Raw genomic sequence first — 23,503 nt, 5'->3', positions numbered from 1 at the left:
CCCACCCTCTGGGAGCCAGCTTTCCTGCCTGGGCCGAGCCGAGGTAGCAGCAGATTTCTGCAAAGCTGCAAAGGGTTAAAACTCTCCTGGAAAAATGACGCATCCCCCCCACCCCCCCACTGTAATAGGACAAAGGGCCTGAAGTGAGCAGTGGGGTAATGGGGGCAGGGAGGAAACACCCCCTTGCCCAGGAGGGGGAGAGCCATTCCCCTTGGCTCGCAGGGGGGTGGGGGAAGCAAAGGGCCTACCCCCCCATTCTCCCCTCACCCCAGAGAGCAAACCCAGGGCCCCAAGAAGCAGGCGAGCCAGGAAGGCTCCCGGAGCCGGCCACAACCCTGCCGCTGGAACAGCCTCTCCGGAGCCCAGTCCCCTGGCCGTGGTGAACGAGCTGGGCTTCCCACCCGCCCCATGGCCACAGCCCTGGCGGCATCACATTGAAGCAAAGGTCGCAGGTGGTCAAAGGGCCAGGCAGGGCTGGGACAAGACACAAGGGAGGCTCTGGGCACGGTTCCCCCATATAGACCCGGACACCCCCTGCTAGCCCAGCCCTGGGTTCCCGCAGCCCCTCAGCCCGGCCTCAGGCCTCTTCTGAGCACAGCTAAGCAGCTGCCCGTTCTGGGGAGCGGCTGCTTGGCTGTGCCCAGCGGATCTGCTGTCCCTGGGAGGACGACCCCCCAGGCTCCAGCTGGCAGTACGTGGGAGGGGGCTCCCGTCTGCCACAGCAGGCAGGTCGTCACCCCCAGGCTCCACCTCAGCCAGAGGCCATGGACCGCCAGGGGCAGGGCACCCACAGGCCTTCCAGGGCAGGGGGTGGTGCTGCCCTGCTGTACACACCCCAGGCACGTGGCCAGGCGGCTGGGCCCCTCCTTGGCTTTAATCCCTCCTGCTGCGCTCTGCAGGACAAGGGCAGCCAGCACCGGCTCCCAGCATGCCCACAACCTGGGGGCTCTGTGCAGGGGCAGGGACCCTGCCATGCTGGGCAGTGCTCCCTCCTAGCCCTGCTCCAGGCATTGGCTCCGGCTGCCCTCACTCAGCTCCCGCCCAAGCCAGCAGCGGCAGGCGATGCCATAAGAGCATCCAGGCTGAGTCACACCAAAAGCTGATCTCGCCCAGTGTCCTGTCTGCCAATGGGGGCTAATGCCAGGCCCCCCAGAGGGAGCGAACAGAACAGGGAATCAAGTGACCCAGCCCCAGCTGCTGACAAAGAGGCTAAGAATTCCCTTCCTGCCCAGCCTGGCTAACTGCGATTGATGGACCCAACCTCCATGAATCTATCGAGCTCTTCTTTGAGCCCTGTTAAAGTCCTGGTCTTCCCAACATCCTCTGGCGAGGAGTTCCACAGGTTGACCGTGCGCTGCCACCAGCAGGGAAGACGCATGTGGGCAAGGTCAGGGCACAGGTACAAGCCCAGGCACTGGGGAGGCCACCAGTGCCAAGAGGAGCTAGCCTGGGACCCCCCAGGGTGAGCTCCTGGGCCTACCCTTGCACACCCAGCAACAGGAGCCTGGAGCCCTGTGTCCTCTCCTCTCTCCCCCATCCCCCTGCCTTGCTGTGCCCATTCTAGCTGGCCGCACTGGCAGCCAGCACCCGCGCACAGCCCAGGCCTGGCCTTCCCACTGCTAACATGGAGGGAAAGGGCCTCCCCTGCTGACCTCAGTCCTGCCACACGCCAGTCTGGCAAGCTGCCGGGGCCTTTCCCCAGGGGCCCGGCCTCGCTCCAGCCTGAGCCGTGCAACAGGGCTGCTGCAAAGGCCCCTTCGGCGCTGCTACCCATTAGGGACACACCCCGGCAACCCCCAGGCAGCAGGGCTGCCCCTAGGAGAAAAGGGCCAACAATGGGCTACATCAGCCCCCTGCTGCCAGCTGGCACAAGCGAAGTAGGGGCCAGGCTGAGCCAGTGACCCCCAGCTGCTACAGGCAGTGGGGTGTGGGACGTGGGGCTGGTGCCAGGGGCAGAAGGGATGCAGGGCTGGTGCCTAGGCCGTGGCCAGGCGTAGCTACGCCCCAGGGAAGCCTGGGGCGTTAAGCATTCACCCCCACAAAACGCCACCCCGGCTGTCACACTGGGGTTTCTGACCTATGGAAAGGGGCCAGGCTTCAGGCCCTCAGCAGCTTGCTGGGGAGGACGGGGGAGTGCTATGCCTCCCGGTTAGCCCCCCACCCCTGCCCGCGTGGCTCAGGCAGCCGCACTCCCTCCTCCCCGCTGGCCTTGCACCAGCACGGATCACCTGGGTGCAGTGCCCAGCTGCGTTCATCCCCAGCACTGGCTGCATTGCAGCCAGAGGCCCCAGCCAGGTCCGGCCAAGTGTGCCACATGCACAGGGACCAGCTGCAGCATTACAGGCATGGCCAGGGGGGCTCAGGCCCAGCCCCAGCCCCACACACAGGACCGGAGCGGGGGGGGGGGGGGGGGGGTGTCCATGAGGTACCAGCTGGGCTGCATGGAACAAGGCAGTTCCATGTTGACAAATGGGCAAGCAAGGAGCCAGCCCTGGCCCCAGCTCCCAGCACTAGGGCCCCCCCCCACTGCCCCAAGGAGCAAGGGCCTGCCCCCTGGGTGTCTCCTTGTGGCTGGGGCAGGCCCTACTAGAGGGCGGGTACCCTGCATGCTGGCTGTTGGCAGGGGCAGGGGAAAGGGGGAAGGGTCGGGCTGTGCTCGGAGATAGAGGCCTTTGTAACCCGGGCACTGCCCGCCCCGCGGGTCCCTGCTCTTGTGCTAAGAGGGCCGACCAGGCCTCGCTGCTCCCCTTCTCCCAGGGCAAAGCACACAGCAGCCACCGCCTCTCTCGTTCCATCTTTAATTGGGAGGTAAAGCACGTTGGTTGTCAGTGACAGGCTGGGCGCCGGCCCCCTGCCCCGCGCAGGCAGAGCCCCCCCCGGAGGCTGCACCTACACACAGCAGCATGAGTCACACCTGGCCCTGCCCCCAGCCACAACACCCCCCCCCCCCCACATACACACACACTTTCGCTGCTTTGCCACCCCCTCCTTACAACAGGAGAAGGGCTTAGCCCTGCCCTCACTCCCCCCACGCCTGGGGGGGCGCTGGGGCTCACCTGGCCCTGCCCCAAGAGTCCTTCTGTTGCATGGGGTGGTGGAGGGAGAGGTGAGAAGCCCCCCCCCCCACCGCCCCCCGGGGCCAGGCCCCACCCTGGGGCACACCCAACAGCAGGGAAGGGGCGGGCAAGCTGGCCCTGGGGGCAGAAGCTAGTCCTGGGCCCAGCCCGGGGCCTCTCCCCCCCAGATGCACTCGCCTCCTGCGTCCCAGGGAGGACTGCCCCCCCACAGTCACTGCACAAAAGCACCCCTGCCAGAGGCCAGCAGGGGGCGGTGGAGGGGCCTCTGCCCCCAGCCGTGGCAGAGGAAGGGGGTCGCCTCCAGTCACCCGCTACGTGGGCGCGACACGAAATACAAAGGCTGCTGGATTCTAACCGCCCCGGACGGGCAGGGGGGCTCTGGCGCCGTGCCCCACCTCTGGCGCCCGCCCGGCCCAGGAGACAGCCTGTCGCCACACGGCCGAGCCCGGCTAGTCCCAGTGGGCCAGGAGTCCCAGTAGCAAGAGGCCCAGCGAGGCGCCGGCCGGGCGGGCCGCGCGGTTGGGGGTGCTCAGCCGCCGCTCGCAGGCACCCCCGTGCCAGCCCTGGTAGCACTGGCAGCGGAAGTGGGTCCGGAGGTAGGCGGTGTCGGCGGCCGACAGCTGCCCCTCGGCCTGCAGCAGCGGCCCGGCGCCCTCGGCCCGCCGCCGGATCTGGAAGCTGGCTGGGCTCAGGTGGAGGAAGACGCTGGCGGTGCTGTTACGGCGCAGGCAGCGCCCCCGGCCCTGGCACAGCGCCTGGCTGCAGCGCTCGGCCGCCGTGGTGACGTTGACGATGTAGTGACCCAGCTCCCCCTCCAGGTAGGCCTTGATGGCGCGGCAGGTGTCCTGGGAAGGGAACAGGGGGTGAGTGGGAGCCAGAGGGCAGGCCAGCCCTGCCGGGCTCACCAGGAGCTAGGCTTGTGCCTCACCGGGCCCCCAGGGCCCATCCTGCCCCACAGCACTGGGAAGAAGCCGCATCGGGCACAGCCGGCCCATGGCGAGACCCTGCCCTAACTTGAGCTGCAGCCTCTGGATCCCAGTGGGGGAAGAAGATGCTTCAGCATTACTGTGAGCTGCCCCCCCCCACCCCAGGGCACCTATGGGGCTGATCCCTCCCCCCCGCCCCCGGCTCAGAGCAGCTCCACAGCCAGAAACAAGCTACCCCAATGGCAGCTTGTCAGGACACTTGGTACCACATGCCCAAGCCTCGGCTCATGCCACCCAGCCTGCAGCAGGAGGGCAGGGCTGCCCCCCAGGACCTACCTGGCTCTTGGTGTAGTCCGCATCGCCCCAGAAGATGGCGCCAGCCGCTCCCAGGGCAGCACTCTCGCCGATGGTGGAAACCAGGTCTGCCTGCCAGGGAGGGACGAGACAGGTGAGGGTTGGGGGGGGACACGAGTGCTGTGAGCTCCCACGCCCACCCGATTGCTCCCACACATCCTTGGGGGTGGGACAGTTGGGCCATGGCTCACACAGGAGGCATCCAAGGGTGCTCGGCTTGGCCCACGCTCTGGTAGCAGAGGGGAGACTAGACAAGGCAACTTCTGGGCCTGGCCGGGACAGGAGTCTCCCGGTGATGCTAGTGTCCGGCGGCGGACTCTTTTGGCAAGGCTACCATACCACCTGCAGCCATTCCAGATCCCAGGGCACTTTTCCTGCTAGCCACCCGCTCCCCACAACTCTGTTGCCCACAATCCCACCAGTGTGCATCCCCCAACTGCTCCCCTCCCACCACTGGGGCCTGCAGCATTCTCCATGACATGCCCCAGACTGTTGCTGGGAGCGGTTAGAACAGCTGCTGTGCTCCACTCCAGAGATGGCTGCCTTTGTGGTCCAGGAGAGCAATCCCCACCCCCACCCCCTCCCCAGGCTATGTTACCCAAGACAGGCCAGGGCAGCACCCAGCCTGAGAGCAGGCACCTGGGACAGGATGGAGGAGGAACAGCACCCTCCCACCTCCCTGGGCTGGGCCCAGCCCCGGCTGCGGATGCAATAGGTGGCCTGACGGGACAAGCCCAGCACACCAGGCCAGGGAGCGGCCTGGAGCGGCAGTGGTGGGAGGCAGGGCAGGGTGCAGCCGGCTCCTGCCTGCCAAGGGGTGGGCGGCTGCAGGATTAGCTGGTCTAGCAAGTGGGACTGGCTGAGCGAGTGAGGGCCAGGCTCTGATCAGCCCCTCCCCCACTATGGCCTGGCTCAGGTACCTGGCTGCTGCAGCCGCCCCCCAAGATCCCAGGCCTGCCCCCCAGTGTTTAGCCTGTCTTCATGGGCCAGGCTCTCAAAACCTTTTGGCCTTTTCCGCCCGCCCACCATCCCATGATTTCAAATAGGCCCTTCTCTAGGCTCCCCCGTGGGTGCCCATCTCTGTGCAGAGCCCAGAGGTGCAACATCCTCCCTGCCCCAGGCCTTCGTACAGCCCAGCACTGTTAGCCTGGTGCACACCTCGGCCCCACTGGCACCCTGGAGCCGGTCTGACCCACGTGAACCCCCCGAGCCCTTCCAGCTGCACAGCCACCCACCGCCAGCTGCACTTGTCCTCACGGACATACGGCCTGTGAGTGCGGCACCCCCCGTCCTCATCCCACTCCCCAGAGCGCTTGGCCCCCCGCCCAGCCTGGAGGCACCTGCCTGCGTTTATCCGCCCACTCTCGACTCCAACAGCCTCGTTATACAAGTATCGACCCCGCAGGCCCTCACTAGACGGATCCCCCGGCTGGCAGCAAGCCACCCTGTACGGCCGGTCTGCCACTTGCGCGCCCACTGCAATACGCACGCTCTCCCGCCGGGCAGGGCACGGCAGAGCGCCCCCCCAAGCCTCACGCTACCATGGCAACGCCAGGCAGGACCAGCATCTCAGACCCACCCAGCTAACATGGGACCCCCCCCCCCGCCACCCTCTACCCTACCAGAGCTGCCCACCCCGGGTCATTTGGCTACCGCCGAGCATGAGTCCTGTGCCCAGCTGGCAGGGGCAGCAGGCTGCTGCCAAGTGAGCTCAGAGGCAGAGGGGCAAGCGGGACCTCGCTCTCCCCCCATGAAGCGCCCGGGCTGGTGCTGAATATGGGGAGCTGGTGCTAAAGCCCTGGCAAGGGTGTGATCACACTGGCCCTTGGCAGCGAGCCCACCCCCTACCCTCCCCCAGAACCGGAGCAGGCTGGGACCCCAGCCGACGTGGGTCCCAGGCACCTCCTCACCCTGCTCAGCACGTCCAGCTTGCGGCTGTAGGTGGGCCGGGTGTAGACGAAGACAGGCAGCGAGTAGCCGTCATGGTGCTGGTGGGAGATCCGCAGGGCCTCCAGGACCCGCGAGCGCACGAACTTGCGGCCGTTGGCGGAGGAGGCCAGGACTTGCTCGAGGTAGATGGAGGGGTAGAGCGCGGTGCTCTCCTTCCAGAGCCAGGCCAGGCGGTCATTGCGGGTCTCCTCCACGTCCGGGCAGTGCCCGGTGTAGCTGTCCGGGTTCTTGCTGTAGTCGTGGTTGTAGCAGTCCGGGAAGAGGTAGTAGCCCCACAGCTGTTTGGGCCGGTAGCGCTTGGCACACTGCAAGGTGCGCAGCATGAAGTCCCGGGCCGAGGTCTCGAACTCATACTGGGCCTGCTTGCTCACCTGGTCCTCCGGCCAGTCGGGGTGGCGCGACAGCACCAGCTGGCGGGAACTCTGGCGGTAGATGTCCTTGTTCTGCCAGTTGCGGATCCAGATGGGCCGCCACTCCTCCCAGTCGATGATGGCCAGCCCCTCCTTGGCCTCCGAGCGGATGTACTTGCCGATGCCCTCACGGAGCCGGCCCAGGTGCTCGCTGATGCTGCTGTTCTGGGGGACGCCACCATTCACGGCCACCTGCTGCTCGTCGTAGTAGGGGTAGCGGCCCAGGCGCTCCTTGTAGAAGATGGTGAGGTTCTGGTCCACGAAGCCCTCGTTGGGCGAGGCCTGCAGGTCAAAGAGGGTGAAGTCCAGCTGCACCTTGAAGCGGGGCCGGCAGTCCTGGGTGGGTGCGTTCCAGGCCACGATGAAGGGCTTCCTGGTGAAGAGGGGGGCGAAGGCTGGCTTCTCGGCCTGCCCACGGGCACCGGCCACAGCAAGCAGCAAGAGCCATGGTACTGCCAGCGCGGCACCTGCCCGCATTCTCTCACCGGGTCACGGGATGGCGTCAGGTCACAGCCTGTAGGGGGCAGGGCTGTAAGAGGGGCAGGCAAAAGGCACCCCCCACCCCATCTGTGTCTGTGCCCTTGTACCACCGCCACCCACTACTCCAACCCTGCCTTGCCAACCCCCCTCCACTCCTGCTAGCACCTCCCGGGCTCTGCCCCTGCCCTCCTCTGAGCACCTCTCAGCACCACTCTGAGCTGCCAATGCTTTTCCAGCTCGCAGAGGGGAAACTGAGGCACGAAGCCCAGGTGATTCGCCCGAGGCCACCTAGGAAGCCGCAGCAGAGGTGGGAAATGAACCCAGCTCTCCCCAGACCAGCCTCCCAGCCCCGCGGCAGCCTGCCTTGCTCTACCGGGCACCTCCCCGGCTCTCCCAGCGTACTCGAGCCCTGCCTTGCCCAGCCACCGCCGGCGGGAGCGCAGCACGGAGCAGCCCCGCACCCCACGGCAGAGGGGCAAGGTCCCGCCGGTCGTGCCGGGAAGGGGGCTGGCTCCGCACGAGCCCTCGAGTCGAGTCACTCCGGAGTGACGCCGGCAGGATCGGGCCCCGCGCGCCGGTGGTTAGAAGCCCTGAAACATCCCAGGAATGTGCGGGCCTCGGCTTATCAGCGCCGCCGGCCCCGCTTTGTTCCAGCCCGAGCCCGCCCGCCGGGCCCCTTTGTTCGGCAGCGCCGCGCACCGGGCAGCGCCAGCTGGGCGCCCCGAGCCGACAGCGGCGGGGACGGGGGGGGGGGGGAGCGCAGCCGAGCCGGAGCCCCACGGAGCGGCGCTGCCTGCAGCCGCAGCCCCGCGCCCAGCCCGCTCCAGCCCCGCCGGCCGGCCCCGCTCCCAGACCGGCCGGGCGGCTCGCCCAGGACCGAACTTCCCACGTGCGCGCCCAGCCCCGATCCGGCCCTAGGCAGGCGCCCACCCGGGGACAGCCAGAGCCACTACCCCGCCAGGCAGCTCCCGGCCCGGCCCCTGCGCACCCACCTGGACCGGCTCCGCGCCCCCATCCCCAGCCGCGCGCCCGCCAGCACCGCCCGCCCCCTGCCCGCGGCTAGGCACCGCGGCGCCTTTAAAAGCCCAGCGGCTGGAACGGCCCAAGGCGAGCCGGAGGGGAGGGGGTCCCCGAGGAAGCCCCGGTCCCGGGAGACACCGGCCCAGCGCGCGGCGCAGCGGCCGGAAGCGGGAGGGAAGCTCTGAGGCCTCTGGTTCGGCCTGCCCCGCTTTAACGCTCCGTGGCAAAGGGGAGCGTAGTTTTAAGGTGCATTAGTTCTCACCTTCACCCAGTCGACAGCAGCCACTTGGTATGGCCCGGCCGATTGGCCATGCCAAGCGCCGCTTGCTACTGAATGGCAGGGGGCGGTGCGCGCCTGGCAGGGCGGGGCTGGGGGCGTGGCCGGGCCAATGACCCATGGGACCTGCTGCAGCGCCGGTCTCTGCCCGCAGGGGGCGCATTGGGGCGGGGCCGGAGTACTGGCGGGAGGGAGGAACTCCCAGCTACTCCAGCCCCAGCCTCTGCCAGCAGGGGGTGCTGTGGGGCGGGTGGCGTTCCCAGCTGTGCCAGCCCCAGCCTCTGCCAGCAGGGGGTGCTGTGGGGCGGGTGGTGTTCCCAGCTGTGCCAGCCCCAGCCTCTGCCAGCAGGGGGTGCTGTGGGGCGGGTGGCGTTCCCAGCTGTGCCAGCCCCAGCCTCTGCCAGCAGGGGGTGCTGTGGGGAGGGTGGCGTTCCCAGCTGTGCCAGCCCCAGCCTCTGCCAGCAGGGGGTGCTGTGGGGAGGGTGGTGTTCCCAGCTGTGCCAGCCCCAGCCTCTGCCAGCAGGAGGTGCTGTGGGGCGGGTGGCGTTCCCAGCTGTGCCAGCCCCAGCCTCTGCCAGCAGGGGGTGCTGTGGGGCGGGTGGCGTTCCCAGCTGTGCCAGTCCCAGCCTCTGCCAGCAGGGGGTGCTGTGGGGCGGGTGGCGTTCCCAGCTGTGCCAGTCCCAGCCTCTGCCAGCAGGGGCAGTGAGGAGGAGCGGCACAGGGGGGTGCTGTGTGGTGGAGGGGTCCCGTCTACACCAGCCCTAGCCTCGAGTCGGCAGAGCTTCTAGGGTTTGGCGCCCACTTCTCAGGGAGCTGCGGCCTACGGGGCGGGCGTGCCCGCTGCCTTGCCCTCTCCCGGCGGGAGCTGGTATGAAGATTGACAGGGGAGCACGGGCTTTCCCATCCAATCACAAAGCGGTTGTTATGTCAACGGCTGGGAATCCCTCTGAGCGTTGTTTCCTTATGGACTCTACATAAACATCTGCCCGGAGAACAATGAGGGCCCCAGTCAATGCCCATTGTCTCGGGAAGGCCATTTTCCTTCCCAGGAATGTGCCCGCCAGCCTGCTGCCCCGGAGCCCTGGCAACTGGCTGCCAGGGCAGGGCTCCGCTTGCCAAGCGGGTGGCGCGTTCCAGGCAGCCAGCGCTCTGGAGCCCTTCCCAAGTGCCACTCGAGCTCAGAATCAAAACCGGCTCTTCAGAGGCAGAGGGCCGAGCGGCTGGATCGTCTCCCCCCCGGGGTTATTTGAACAGCAGAAGCCAACGGTGCTCGGGGGCGCCAAGGGCTTTTTGGATTTCGGCAGCTGGCTGGTGTATGGTGCCAGCAGCGATGCACGTGGATTCCTGATTGATTAAAGCCTCCAGAAAGCGCCCTTGGTCACGTACGGCACTGGGCCTGGGATGGTCCTGGGGACGGCTCTAGTCTACATGCTCGCGTCGCGCTCCCCAGTTCCATACCCCAGCCCAGGCTGAAGAAAACCAAGAGGCTCACCTTGGAGTTTTGGCCATGAATTAGATGGGGGGGTTGTCCCCATCCGTTTCCAAATGGGCCAGTGTCCACGTGACACCCACTGCCTCTGCCACCCAACCTGCCAGCACTCCCAGCAGCAAAACCAAGGGCTGAGTCCACCACAGCTTCCTTCTCAGCTGGGTTGCCCACTGCCTACCCCTCTGATTGCTGCTGCAAATGGGGATGGTGGGGGGGATCTTTTGGGACGCAGTGACAGGGCACCCAACGGGGCCCGGGCGCTGTCAGTAGTTTGGGCCCATCTACAATAGCAGCTCCCCACAAAAATGAGGGTGGGCCCAAGGGGAATATATTGCTGGCCTCCGGTAGGATCCCTGGTGACATCCCCGTGGGGCTGGACTCCCCTGCCTCACGCATAGCAGCTGGTCTCTGTGGGGTGGGGCTGAGGCATATGGGGCATGGAGGGCTACCTACCCCGCTGCTGCTGCCCGTGTTGTATCTAGCGGCAAGCAACCAGAGGCCTTGGAGCTCCTGGGCCGTCAAGTACCAGCCCCAGTCTCACACCCCTCCAATCTAACGCGGTGTTTTATGTTTGCACAATCAGCTGGCCTGGGCACCACCCCTTCCTTCCTCCACTGGGCTCACAGGGTGCAAGGGGAAGAACCTTGGACTTTGTTTCTGGCTAGGCCCTGCTTTCCAGCCACCCCTGAGTCACTGCCAAGACACAGGGCGTAACGTAATCAAGGGCTTGTCTACACGGCGCGATGGTCCTGCAGTGCTTAGCCCAGAAGCACCTGCCTGGCTTAGCCAGCGCCTCTCCGCGCTGGGGCTTACAGTGGTTGAAATTCCCGCCTTTAGCTTCTGCTGGTAGCACCTCCTGGGGGCACGAGTCCAAACTAGTGAACAACTAGTGACAGCTGGGGTGAGAATCGACCCCCCTTGCCACCCCCGCCCTCAGGGTAAGGAGCCGGTGGCACGGCGGCAGGCCTGGCACACAAGAGCCACCACCCCAGGCGTGACTCCCGGGGGACACAAATGGAGCTGGCCAAATAACAGAGCATCACTTTAGAGCTGTTGTTAACAGGCAGCCACGCCGCAGCCACGCCCTGCCATCACCCCCTCTCTACTGCTGCTGGGAGAGGCCAGGACTGGGAGCCCCCCCACAGCAAGCATCCTGCCCCTCCCCACAGCGCCCCCTGCTGGGAGAGGCTTGGGCTGGCGTAGCTGGGAGCCCCCCATAGTCAGTGCTCCTGCCCCTCCCCACAGCGCCCCCTGCTGGGAGAGGCTGGGGCTGGCGTAGTTGGGAGCCCCCCCAGCCAGTGCTCCTGCCCCTTCCCACAGCGCCCCCTGCTGGGCAAGGCTGGGGCTGGAGTTGACAGGAATTCCCCCCCCCAGCCAGCGCCATACCCCTCCCCACAGCGCCCCCTGCTGGAAGAGGCTGGGGCTGGCGTAGCTGGGAGCCCCCCACAGCCAGTGCTCCTGCCCCTTTCCACAGCGCCCTCTGCTGGGAGAGGCTGGGGCTGGCGTAGCTGAGAGCCCCCCACAGTCAGTGCTCCTGCCCCCTCCCTACAGCAGGTGTCTGAGTCAGCTGGGCAGAGGGTTGCCAGCAATGGCCTCTGAGCCGCAGGGGGTGGGGGGGCTGGGCAGGGCAAGCTCGCCGTGAGAGGCCCCCAGCCAGGGTGTAACCACAGGGAGGCGAGCCGCTGGAGCAGCTGGAGCCTTGGGCCCAGCTCAGGTGGATCTCCAGCAGCGGAGGAACGAAGGGTGGCCGATCACAGCTCCCCACACCCCCGCGCTGGCAAGTCCCTGGAGAGCGGGGCTCCGACCCTGCAGTTGGGGGGGGAGCTCTGAGTGTGAAGAGAGGGAAGGGGACGGGGAAGGTAATGGGGTCAGGCTGAGCAAGGGGCCAGGCCAGCCAAAGGGGGGCTCCCAGAGGAGCAGCACAGCTGGGGGCTGTCAGCCCAACCCCAAGCCCAGCACACGAGCGTGGCAGCCAATCCCAGGTGGATACGCACCACCAGCCATGCAGCCGCCCCTGCACTTACTGCCCCTCGCCCAGAGCTGCCCCTCCCATCACAGGCCCCAGTTCTTCGGCCCACCCCCCCATTACAGACCCCCAGTCCTCCCCCGCCATGAGAGGGCAGGTCTCTGCAGGGCCACGGCTGGCTGTCACTTGGGGACACCGTTCTGGCTGGGGGCTGCCCCGTGGGTGGGACACCGCACTGGCTACAGCATCGGGTTATCGCTCCAGGCCTCCTTGCTGGGAACAAAGCCCAGCTGGGCTGGACAGGGGAGATAACACACACAGCCCATCCAGCTCCTCGGTGGGCCAGGAAATCCGTGTGCCTGGGATGAGGGAATGGCCAGGAAGAAATCCAGGAAGCCGGGTGCATTCCAGGCTGGAAGCACGAGACACGGGCAGTCCAGAGGGGAGAATGAAACAAGGCTTTGTCATGCCAGCACCCCACCGTCCCCATAGCACCCCGCCCTCCCCACAGTGCCCCCTGCTGGGAGAGGCTGGGGCTGCTGAGCCCCTCCCTCAGCCAGTGCGCCTGCCCCTCCCCACAGCGCACCCTGCTGGGAGAGGCTGGGGCTGCTGAGCCCCTCCCTCAGCCAGTGCGCCTGCCCCTCCCCACAGCGCCCCCTGCTGGGAGAGGCTGGGGCTGCTGAGCCCCTCCCTCAGCCAGTGCGCCTGCCCCTCCCCACAGCGCCCCCTGCTGGGAGAGGCTGGGGCTGCTGAGCCCCTCCCTCAGCCAGTGCGCCTGCCCCTCCCCACAGCGCCCCCTGCTGGGAGAGGCTGGGGCTGCTGAGCCCCTCCCTCAGCCAGTGCGCCTGCCCCTCCCCACAGCGCCCCCTGCTGGGAGAGGCTGGGGCTGGCGTAGCTGGGATCCCCCCCCACAGCCAGTGCTCTGCACGCACACAAACCATGCCCTGGGAGCCACAGCTCCTGCACCCATCCCATTACCAAGGCTCATGGTGTTGCACTAACAGGCCTGACCTCAAAGCCCTGTGTGAAGCTGGGGGGGGGGGTCGCTATCTCCATTGTACCGCTGGGGAAACTGAGGCAGTGAGTGTTACCCAGAGACACTTAGCAAGTGGGTGGCTGAGCCAGTCCCAAACCCAGCCCTCCCGACTCCTACCCACTGGGTCATGCTGCCCCATGCGGCTCTAGGGCATCGCTGCTATTGCGCCTCCACGTCATGCAGCCCACTTCCTGCAGAGCAAGGGGCTGGCTCCAGACCCTCTCGCTTGTTCCCCCCGATGGCCAAACTTGCCCTTTTATGTCCCCTCAGGCCAGCTTGTTCCAAGCACTGGCACGTGGGCAGCCAAAGGGGGTCCCCACTTGTGTGACATGAATCTGGGGGGGGGGGATGGCCACGTCCCAGTGCCCACAGCCCCCCGCTCTTCGTGGCTGCAGAAAGGCTGAGGACCGACCGGTCGGGGCTGAGGGAGCTTGGCAGGCAGCAGAGTGCGAGCACTGCTGGGGGGACGCTGGCGAGGACTTGGGCCCTTCCACAAACTGCCTGAGCAGCGCCCTGGGCTCAGCCTCAGCCAGGTTAGGTCCTAGGCCATGCGGGGGTGTCTCGTGCCCCCCACCTGGCAGGAGGGAGCTGCCCCCCACAGTTAGCTGTGTCCCGGGCGTGGCAGCTCACAAGCTGTTCTTCCTTCCATGCAAGGGGGCCCGGTCGGTAACATGGGCCCCGGTTTATAGGTGGGGAAACAGAGGCAGAGCAAGAGGGAGCAACTTGTCACACTCAAGCAGCAGAGCCAGGCCTAGACGCCAGCTTGTCCAAGCCTAGCCCCGTGCTCCTGCCATTAGGCAACGCTGTCTAAAGTCAGACGGGTGCACCATGGCGCTGGGCATAAAAGTCCTGAGACACACTGTGCTCCCCTCTCCCCTCAGTTAGACCCCCTCCCACCGTCCCAGACATGGGACTAGGACCCCCCAGACTCCCCATTAAATTCCCTGCTCCCGCTCCGGAGCCGGGAGGAGACCTCAGGGGTGGCAGGGGTGTTTTCTATTGCTGGGTCCGGCCCAGCCCGTCACCGAGTCCTGCCTGTGAAGTGGGGCCCTTCGCCCGCCCCCAGGAGAAAACACGACTCACCCACCTGGCTTGGCTGGAGGTGGCTCCGGGTGGCAGCAGGAATGCTGGCACAAGGCGTGGCGGGGCACGGCGCACTGTTCCCCGCTAGACTGGGTCCACCCGGGGGAAACCCCTGCAGAGCAGCTGCACCCGGGGGAGGAAAGGAGAGTGAAATGAGCGAAGGAGCCGGCGTGGAGGGGAGTTTTGAAACAGTCCAAAGGGTCCGGATTGGACAGCGATGCTTCCTGGGCTGTGCCGTCCTGAGGCTGGGATTTCAGGGCTGCACGGGGGCTCTGTCTCCAGTCTCTCTCTCTCGCCCAGGCTCCGGCCCCCTCTCCAGAGGTGGGCTCTCTCGCGCTCTGCAGCAGGGAGGTGCGGCTCCCCAGGGCTGCCCTGTGTGCCTTCCCCAGTGCCCCCCCTCGCTCCCCGAGGCTCCCTCTGGCTTGGAAAGCCTTTCTCCCGGAACCGAGCCTCATTTCCTGCTGGCACATGGAAAGGGAAGCTGTGCCGTCCCTGCTCTGCAACCACAAGGCCTCCGCCAGCTCCATGCTGGGAGGGAGGGCGGCTCCGAGGTCAGCGGGGGCTCAGGGATGTCCCCTGCAGCTGCCTCCGCTCGCGTCCCAGAGCGATGGCTGCAGTCCCAGCAGGCGCCAGCCCTGCCAACTGGGCCGGATCAGGCTTGTCTTGTCCTGTCCCAGCAGTGCTGGGGCTGCCTGGCGGCGGCGCGGAGGAGCCCCCTTATCAGCCGCTGCCCTGCGCCCCAACGGCCACAGGCTTGAGCCTCATGGTGGGCGACGCCAGGCCTTGCTTCCTTGCTCGGGCTCTGCGACCGGGGCAGCGCCAGCTGGTTGCCAAGCGCAGGGCAATTGCAGGGCCGGAGAGCAGCTGCCCGGGGGCTGTTTGGGATCCCAGATCAGGGTGCCCGGGGGCTGCCCAGCAGGGGCAGGCGGAGGAGCAGAGCCAGCCCAAGCCCCCCAGAAGCACCGGGGCATTGGCAGCCTGGGGGGCATCATGGCCAGGTGGCCCCGGGGACGGCTGGGGGATGGGCAATCCCTCTGGCCTCAGGCTGCTTGTCAGTGGGAATGCTGGGTCAGCCCCTCTGTGCCTCCTCTGCCCGGCCCCACCTGCTGACTCAGGCGCTTTCTCCCAGCAGGGGCCGCACAGGAAGGGTTTCCTGCCCCAGCGCGGCAGGGCGGGGGCTGGCCGTGTCCACGTGGAGCTAGGGGAGGCCAAGGGTTGGGCTGCTCCTGGGCGGGGGACCTCACCTTCTGCAGCAGCCTGGTGGGCAGGCCGGCTCCTCGGTCCTTCCAACGGAGCGTCCCCCCCGGCCCCGCCCAGCATGGGCCTGCAGAAGCAACTGGCCCAGGCTTGAGGCCCCCTCTAACCCACCCTCCCTCCACATGAGCCAGGGCCACCCCGGGGGAACCTGCCCCCTGCTAACGGCCCCCCCACGCCTCCGTCTCTAGCCCACCCCGGGACATCGCTGGCCTCTGGGGGCATCTTCCATGCAGCTGAAAGCTTCCTCCCTGCGCCCCCCCCCCTCCACAGTCCCATCTGCTGGTGCATGCTGCGTCTCCCGGCCCTCCCCCGAACTCCCAGGGGCCGGTTCTCTGCTGCCAGCTGCACCCCCAGGCAGCCCCATGTGTCATCAGCTGACGGGGCAAGGCCAGTAGGGGCCACTCTCCCCTCTGTGCCTAGCAAAGTCCTTCCAAGCAGGCAGGGGCCCCTCATTGGGTGAGTCAGAGAGACCAGTCCTGCCCCAGCCTGTGCTGGTCCTGGATTGGGGCCAGGTTCCAGGCACATTTCCCCAGCACAGGGTCCATGCCAGCCGACGGTGCCTCTCTCCCAGCCGGGGGCTAGCCGGGCTGGGCGGGTGGGTCAGGCATCAGCCCGCTGGCTGGCTAGCAAGATTCGCATGGAGGGCCCAGGCTGTAGCTGGCGGCGCTGGCGGGGCTGCCCTGGCCTGCGAGCGCAGAAGAAAGGCCCGTCTGTCTCCGGCGCGGATTCGTGGGTTCTGTCCATGCTGTTTCCAGGCGGCAGAGTCGGTTTTTTTCCACTGCGAGCTAAGCAAAGGGCCTGCTGAAGGCTCCTTTATGTGTCTGTTTGTGCAGGTCCCCCCAGGTGCCTGGCCGAGGGCAGCGTGTGTGTGTGTGTGTCAGCAGGGCCGGGGAGCCGGTGTGATTTCTGGCACGCGCCTGCACACGGAGCTGGCCAGGAGGCTGCTAGTCGGAGGGATCTCAGAGCCCCGAGCGGGACAGACTGTCCCTGAGCTAGCCCATCTCTGCCACGCCGACTCCCCCGCAGTGCCACCCAGTTGCTCTGCTCAGGACAAGGCAAACTTTTCCGGAGCTCTATTGCTTGGGGGGTGGGGAGGTGGGGAGCTGCCTGGCTTCCAGTCAATGTTCCTGTGGGGACTGGGCAAAGCCGACTCACTCTCTGGCCTCCAGCAAGTCCCTGTCCCTCCCTTGCCTCAGTTTCCCCAGGGTACGGAGTAGGACGATGATGCCAGACTGACGGGCGGGGTTGGAGAAGGACTAAGGGCTCTGCCCATGGGAGCAGCATTTCCTTCTCCTTAGTCCCCTGCTGGCAGCCCAGCTGAGGATCACTGCCAGCCTCCCGGGCCACGTGGGGTTGGAGTGCCCCAGAACAAGCCCTCCCAGGCTGGGTTCAGCCCAGAGCCTGCTCCTCTGGAATGAGCACTGTGCCGGTAGCACCATGGCCCACTGCCGGGCCCACAGCGGGGTCGCGGGGACCCATGCGGAGCATCCCTTGCGTGGACGTGGCAGAGATCTGACCTCCCCATGCGCGTTCCTTCCACAAGAAATGGAGCAGGCCAGGGAAACCAAGTGACCCACCCCAGATCAGCCGCCCCAGCTCTAGTGACCTGACTTCCAAGTGTAGGCCAGGCCTCGGGATCAGCTGTGCAGCCAGCCAAGCCGGTCGCTCCTACCGGCCCAGAGCCCTGAGACAGCCCTCGCCCGCCCCTCCTCTCCCGTCCCTGCTGTCGGCCCCAGCTCACTACAGCCCCAGCCCTGCCCCGCTTCTGCTTGGCCCCCATCGGGGAGGTTTGCTTCACAACAGGAACCACTAGGGCCTTGGTTCTGAGCGGGACAGAGAGCCACCGTAGGACAGATATGAACACGCTGAGCCTGGGTGCGCCATTTTCATTCAGAACCTCCTCTGCTTCTCTCACCAGGCGCTCTCCCCTCTATCTAGCATGAAGAACGGCCAGATGGCGGTCACCCAACAGTAGGCCAGCCAGCCCAAGGTCCTGTCTGCCCACGGTGGCCAAGGCCAGGTGCCCCAGAGGGAGGGAACAGAACAGGGAATCCTCAACCGTCGCATCCCCTGTCACCCATTCCCAATTGCTGACAGAACACCATCCCTGCCCATCCTGGTTAACAGCCATTGATGGACCTATCTCCCAGGAATCTATCTAGCTCTGTATTGAACGCTGTTAAAGTCCTGGTCTTCACCACATCCTCTGGCGAGGAGTTCCACAGGTTGACTGTGCGCCGCATGAAGAAAAACTTATTTTTGTTTGTTTGAAACCTGCTGCCTATTCATTTCATTGGGTGACCCCTTAGTTCTTGTGTTACAGGAACAAGTCAATAACTTTTCCTTATTCACTTTCTCCACACCCGGTACGATTTTATAGACCCTTGTCTGATCCCCCCCTTAGTCTCCTCTTTACTAAGCAATCTACTGGCTAGAAGGATGAAGCCCCATGATGATCATACTTTGGAGGCACAGCAGCTGCTAAGGAAAATCACGCTGCTTTTCAAACCCGCCAAAACCCACCCACCAACCAATCACAGAACTGGTTGGACTTAATTTGTTTGGTGCATCAGATAGCCTTTGGCCAGGCCACTGGGAAACCGCCCTGAATCAGAGCCCTGGACTGTGCCCAGTGCCAGCGTCGCCAGGCTGCCACGCCCTGCACCTAGGCTCACTGGTAACTCCGCCAGGCGACAGCAGTCACAGCGCATGCAGCTGTTGCAAACCCCGCTGTTGTGTTTGCCTCCTGCAGCAGTGAGTCCCTGTGGTTAACTTCAAGCTTCCCTGTATGACTATCCCTCTTGTAGCTCAGCATATACTGGCGTTCAGTGACCCCGCCCGCTCCCAAGAGCTGAGCGCCAGGCCGGGACCTGTGCTCAGGAAGAGACGGCCTGTTCCCCATCGGATGGCACAGGACGTACAGGGGACAAGGAAACTCCAGCTCCCGGAGCTGACAACAGGAAATTGTCACCGAGTCATTTGCTGGCAGCGTTTTGACTTGGTGCGGCCTGAGCCTTGTGTGAGCACCGGTGACACTGCAACAGCACCCTGGGGGCAGCACGTCTCCCGCACTGGCAGCTCGCTCACCTGCCCGCTCCGACCGCTTAGGGCCTCGACCCATCCTGGGCTGCAGCGAATGCCACGTTCCTGTGGGTGCCACAGGACCTGGCTGCATGAAAGCCGGCCGGCTCCCCTTCTGTGTTTCAGGGACTGCCCCACGGTGTCTCAGGGCAGCCGGGAGCCCAGCAGCTGGACGCAGCCTCCCCCCAACATCTGCCTCTGCCTTACCCGCTGCACAATTCCTCGCCATTACGTGGAGAGGCGCAGCCCATGGCGTTCTGCTGGGCAGTAGGGATGCAAACTCTCGCTTCAGTAGTTAATTGATACGTTTAACCAGTTAACTGATTAAATGGGAATGGCAGGGGCTGGAGCAGGCCATGAGTAGGGGGCTGCTCCTGGGTGCAGATTACTGGTTATCTGGGAAGTATTGCCCATGAAGGGTGGTGCTTACAGGCTTACCTGTTAACGTCTCCACTCTGGCCAGCCTCCCCTTCCTGCAGGGATGCGGCCCACAAAGACTACATGTCCCAGCATGCAAAGCTGTAGACAGGCCAGCTGCCTATCTAGGGGTCAGGCTGGAGATTAACAACACAGCCAAGGGCCACGTTCAGAGGCTGTGACCTCGGGGGAGCCCCTTGTAGGCCTCCTATTCGTCGTGTCTATCTAATTGGGATAAAGCATGCCATGGAAGGCGTCGTGGGCACGCTCTGCTGAAGGTGTAGGTTGCTGGTGCCCATGAAGCTGGGATCATGGCGCATGGCTGCCACTCAAATGTGCTGCGCGCGTGGGATGGCCCAGGTACCAGCTCTCCGGCACGGGAGCGAGCCAATTGCCTCCTGCAGCAGAGAGTCCCCTGGGTTAATCACAAGCTCCCTGGTATGACTATCCCCTTGGAAGGGAGCAGGCAAAGAGTCACCATCAACAGCCCTTGCCCAGCCTGGGAGCTACAAGTCGAGCTCACATCAGGGGACTGCACAGCCTGACCTGAGGAGCAGCAACGTCCCCAGAGGTGCAGGACTTGCCTTCTCCTAGGCCAGTGTTTCTCAACCAGTGGTACGTGTACCCAGGGGGTACTCGAGAGAAGCCGGGGCGGGGGGGGGGAGATACATCAATACAACTGAAATGTGGAGAAAACTGAATGTTTGTTTTCAGTTTTACAGAGCTTTATTATTTTTGTACTTTTTACACCCAAGCATTTCATCCCCCGCCTGGCTATGATTACATTGTTGAAACAAATGTGTTTCAATGGAAGAAAAAAAAATATGTGTCTGAAAACTGTAGGTACTGGGAGTACTTGGCTTTTTTGTTGAAAAGGGGGTTACTTTAAAAAAAAAAGGTTGAGAAACACTGTCCTAGGCACATGGTGTGCAGCGGCGGTCAAAAAGGCAAATAGGATGCTAAGAATTATTAAGAAAGGAATAGAAAATAAGACACCGAATATCTTACTGCCCCTGTATAAAACTATGGTACGCCCACATCTTGAATACTGTGTACAGACGTGGTCTCCTCACCTCAAAATAGATATTTTGGCCTTGGAAAGGGTTCAGAAAAGGGCAACTAAAATGATTAGGGGTTTGGAACGGGTCCCATATGAGGAGAGGTTAAAGCGACTGGGACTTTTCAGCTTGGAAAAGAGGAGACAGCGGGGGGATATGATAGAGGTCTATAAAATCATGAGTGGTGTGGAGAGGATGGATAAAGAAAAGTTATTTATTAGTTCCCATAATAGATGAACTAGAAGACACCAAATGAAATTAATGGGTAGCAGATTTAAAACTAATAAAAGGAAGTTCTTCGCACAGCATGGAGGCAACCTGTGGAACTCTTTGCCAGAGGAGGCTGTGCAGGCTAGGACTATAACAGAGTTTAAAAAAGAGCTAGATAAATTCATGGAGGTTAGGTCCATAAAAGGCTATTAGCCAGGGGGTAGGAATGGTGTCCCTGGCCTCTGTCTGTCAGAGGCTGGAGAGAGATGGCAGGAGACAAATCGCTTGATCATTGTCTTCGGTCCACTCTCTCTGGGGCACCTGGTGTTGGCCACTGTCGGCAGACAGGATACTGGGCTAGATGGACCTTTGGTCTGACCCAGTACGGCCGTTCTTATGTTCTTATGGTGTGAGGCTATACAACAGGGGACAGAGGCTGCCTGGGCTGTCCTGCCTCTTCTCCCTACCACACTGAGGAGGACAAGGCTGCGGCAGCTAAGGGGACAGGGCCCCAGGCTAACAGGGAGAGACTGTAACCACCCAGCATCAGGAAAACGGTTGCAGATGATACCAAACTGGGTGGGGTTGCAACTTCTTTGGAGGATAGGGACATAATTCAAAATGACCTTAGCAAGTTAGAGAAATGGTCAGAGGTAAACAGGATGAGGTTTAATAAAGAGAAATGCAAAGTGCTCCACTTAGGAAGGAACAATCAGTTCCATACATACAAGATGGGAAGCGACTGTCTAGGAAGGAGCATGGCGGAAAGGGATCTAGGGGTCATAGTGGACCACAAGTTGAATATGAGTCAACAGTGTGATGCTGTTGCAAAAAAAGCAAATATGATTCTAGGTTGTATCAACAGGTGTGTTGTAAGTAAAACTCGTGAAGTCATTCTGCCGCTCTACTCTGCACTAGTTAGGCCTCAGCTGGAGTACTGTGTCCAGTTCTGGGCGCCACATTTCAAGAAAGATGTGGAGAAATTGGAAAGGGTACAGAGAAGAGCGACAAGAATGATTAAAGGTCTAGAGAACATGACCTATGAAGCCAGGCTTCATGAACTGGGCTTGTTTAGTTTGGAAAAAAGAAGATTAAGGGGGGACAGGATAGCGGTTTTCAAATATCTAAAAGGGTGTCTCAAGGAGGAAGGAGAAAATTTGTTCCTCTTGGTTTCTGAGGACAGGACAAGGAGTAATGGGCTTAAAGTGCAGCAGGGGAGGTTTAGATTGGACATTAGGAAAAAATTCCTAACTGTCAGGGTGGTCAAATATTGGAATAAATTGCCAAGGGAGGTGGTGGAATCTCCCTCTCTGGAGATATTTAAGAACAGGTTAGATAGACATCTGTCAGGGATGGTGTAGACGGAGCTTGATCCTGCCTTGAGGGCGGGGGGCTGGACTCGATGACCTCTCGAGGTCCCTTCCAGTCCTATGATTCTATGATTAGTTGGGCCATGGCCCAGTGTAACAAGGTGGAGAGTTTAGTCTGCATGGTTCCCTTGTGGCGACTCCCCTGGCTTTTTGCCGGTCACTTACACTCCTTAGCGCCCAGCTCGTGGGAGCAGTACACCGGCTCTGACGTTTATCTCAGGGGTGTGGGGTTGACCGACCTGCTTGGGAAACCTGCTCCGCTGCCACAGGCGGGCGCATTGCTCCAGGAGGGATCTTGGGCAGCGCCGGATGGTACTTTCTTGGCCCGCGCTGGGAGCTGGGGGGGATGCGGCTGCTGCCTTTCCCTGTGCGACTCAGGAGGGGCTGTGGGAGCCGGCATGCAGTCTGGCCGGGTGTGGGGTGCCATGGGCAGTTGAGCTGAGTGGTTACAGCACCTGGGGGGGGGGGGAGTGTTGCTAGGCCTTGTGAGACACAGCCCAGAGTAGTGCGTGAAGCTGGTTGCACCCTGGGCTCCCATCCCAGAGGCACAACCACAGTTCCCAGCATGCAATGCCTCACTGGTGGAGACCGGCACCTGCCAGCTGGATGGTGCTACCTGGCGCTCTGCATGCTGGGGCCTGGTCCCTGCGGCCGGTGGCTGCACCCTGCCCTGGTTGGGTGACTGCAGTGGGGACAGGGGAAGGCGGGTGCCAGGGGGCACTAGAAGGGCACCCAGAGGAGGTGATGTGCAGGTACCCAGAGGCTGAGGAGCAGGGACAGGGACAGGGACAGGGACAGGGGATGGACAGACAGGGACAGGGGACAGGGACAGAGACAGACAGGGACAGACACAGACGCAGGGTCAGGAACGGGGACAGACGCAGGGACAGGGACAGGAACAGACGCAGGGACAGACAGGGGACAGGGACAGACAGGAAACAGGGAACAGGGAACAGGGGACAGACGCAGGGACAGGGACAAGGGACAGGGACAGACAGGGAACAGGGGACAGGGGACAGGGGACAGGGACAGGGACAAGGGACAGGGACAGACAGGGAACAGGGGACAGGGGACAGGGGACAGGGACAGGGACAAGGGACAGGGACAGACAGGGAACAGAGAACAGGGAACAGGGGACAGGGGACAGGGGACAGGGACAGGGACAAGGGACAGACAGGAAACAGGGAACAGGGAACAGGGGACAGACGCAGGGACAGGGACAGGAACAGACGCAGGGACAGACAGGGGACAGGGACAGACAGGAAACAGGGAACAGGGAACAGGGGAAAGACGCAGGGACAGGGACAAGGGACAGGGACAGACAGGGAACAGGGGACAGGGACAGGGGACAGGGACAGGGGACAGGGACAAGGGACAGGGACAGACAGGGAACAGAGAACAGGGAACAGGGGACAGGGATAGGGACAGGGACAGGGACAGGGACAAGGGACAGGGACAGACAGGAAACAGGGAACAGGGAACAGGGGACAGACGCAGGGACAGGGACATGGGACAGGGACAGACAGGAAACAGGGAACAGGGAACAGGGGACGGGGACAGACGCAGGGACAGGGACAAGGGACAGGGACAGACAGGGAACAGGGAACAGGGGACAGGGACAGGGGACAGACGCAGGGACAGGGACAAGGGACAGGGACAGACAGGGAACAGGGAACAGGGGACAGACGCAGGGACAGGGACAAGGGACAGACAGGGAACAGGGAACAGGGGACAGGGACAGGGACAGGGGACAGGGACAAGGGACAGGGACAGACAGGAAACAGGGAACAGGGAACAGGGGACGGGGACAGACGCAGGGACAGGGACAAGGGACAGGGACAGACAGGGAACAGGGAACAGGGGACAGGGACAGGGACAGACGCAGGGACAGGGACAAGGGACAGGGACAGACAGGGAACAGGGAACAGGGGACAGGGACAGGGGACAGACGCAGGGACAGACAGGGAACAGGGAACAGGGAACAGGGGACAGGGACAGGGACAGACGCAGGGACAGGGACAAGGGACAGGGACAGACAGGGA

The 23,503-nt window shown here is 63.7% G+C and overlaps 1 protein-coding gene across 5 annotated transcripts; it reads right to left on the bottom strand.

Moving 5' to 3' along the window:
* Window positions 1–2,781: 2,781 nt before the first annotated feature.
* On the bottom strand, window positions 2,782–14,443 carry HYAL2 (hyaluronidase 2). 5 transcript variants are annotated; one of them, XM_075939534.1, is made up of 4 exons: window positions 14,069–14,443; window positions 6,268–7,231; window positions 4,340–4,429; window positions 2,782–3,922 (listed from the first exon to the last, which is right to left on the bottom strand). In XM_075939534.1, exons 2-4 carry the CDS (start codon window positions 7,192–7,194, stop codon window positions 3,527–3,529), a joined length of 1,413 nt encoding a protein of 470 aa, XP_075795649.1. In that variant the 5' UTR covers window positions 7,195–7,231; window positions 14,069–14,443; the 3' UTR covers window positions 2,782–3,526. The 5 variants fall into 5 exon arrangements, with proteins under 5 accessions (XP_075795649.1, XP_075795647.1, XP_075795648.1 ...); XM_075939532.1 differs by having other exon boundaries at window positions 14,073–14,442; XM_075939533.1 differs by lacking the exon at window positions 14,069–14,443 and adding an exon at window positions 10,437–11,038.
* Window positions 14,444–23,503: the final 9,060 nt, after the last annotated feature.

Source organism: Pelodiscus sinensis, chromosome 11 (assembly GCF_049634645.1).
Source record: "Pelodiscus sinensis isolate JC-2024 chromosome 11, ASM4963464v1, whole genome shotgun sequence".
Taxonomy (NCBI): Eukaryota; Metazoa; Chordata; order Testudines; family Trionychidae; genus Pelodiscus; species Pelodiscus sinensis.
The sequence above is the reverse complement of the archived record's forward strand: the minus strand, read 5'-3'. Positions and strand labels throughout refer to the sequence as shown.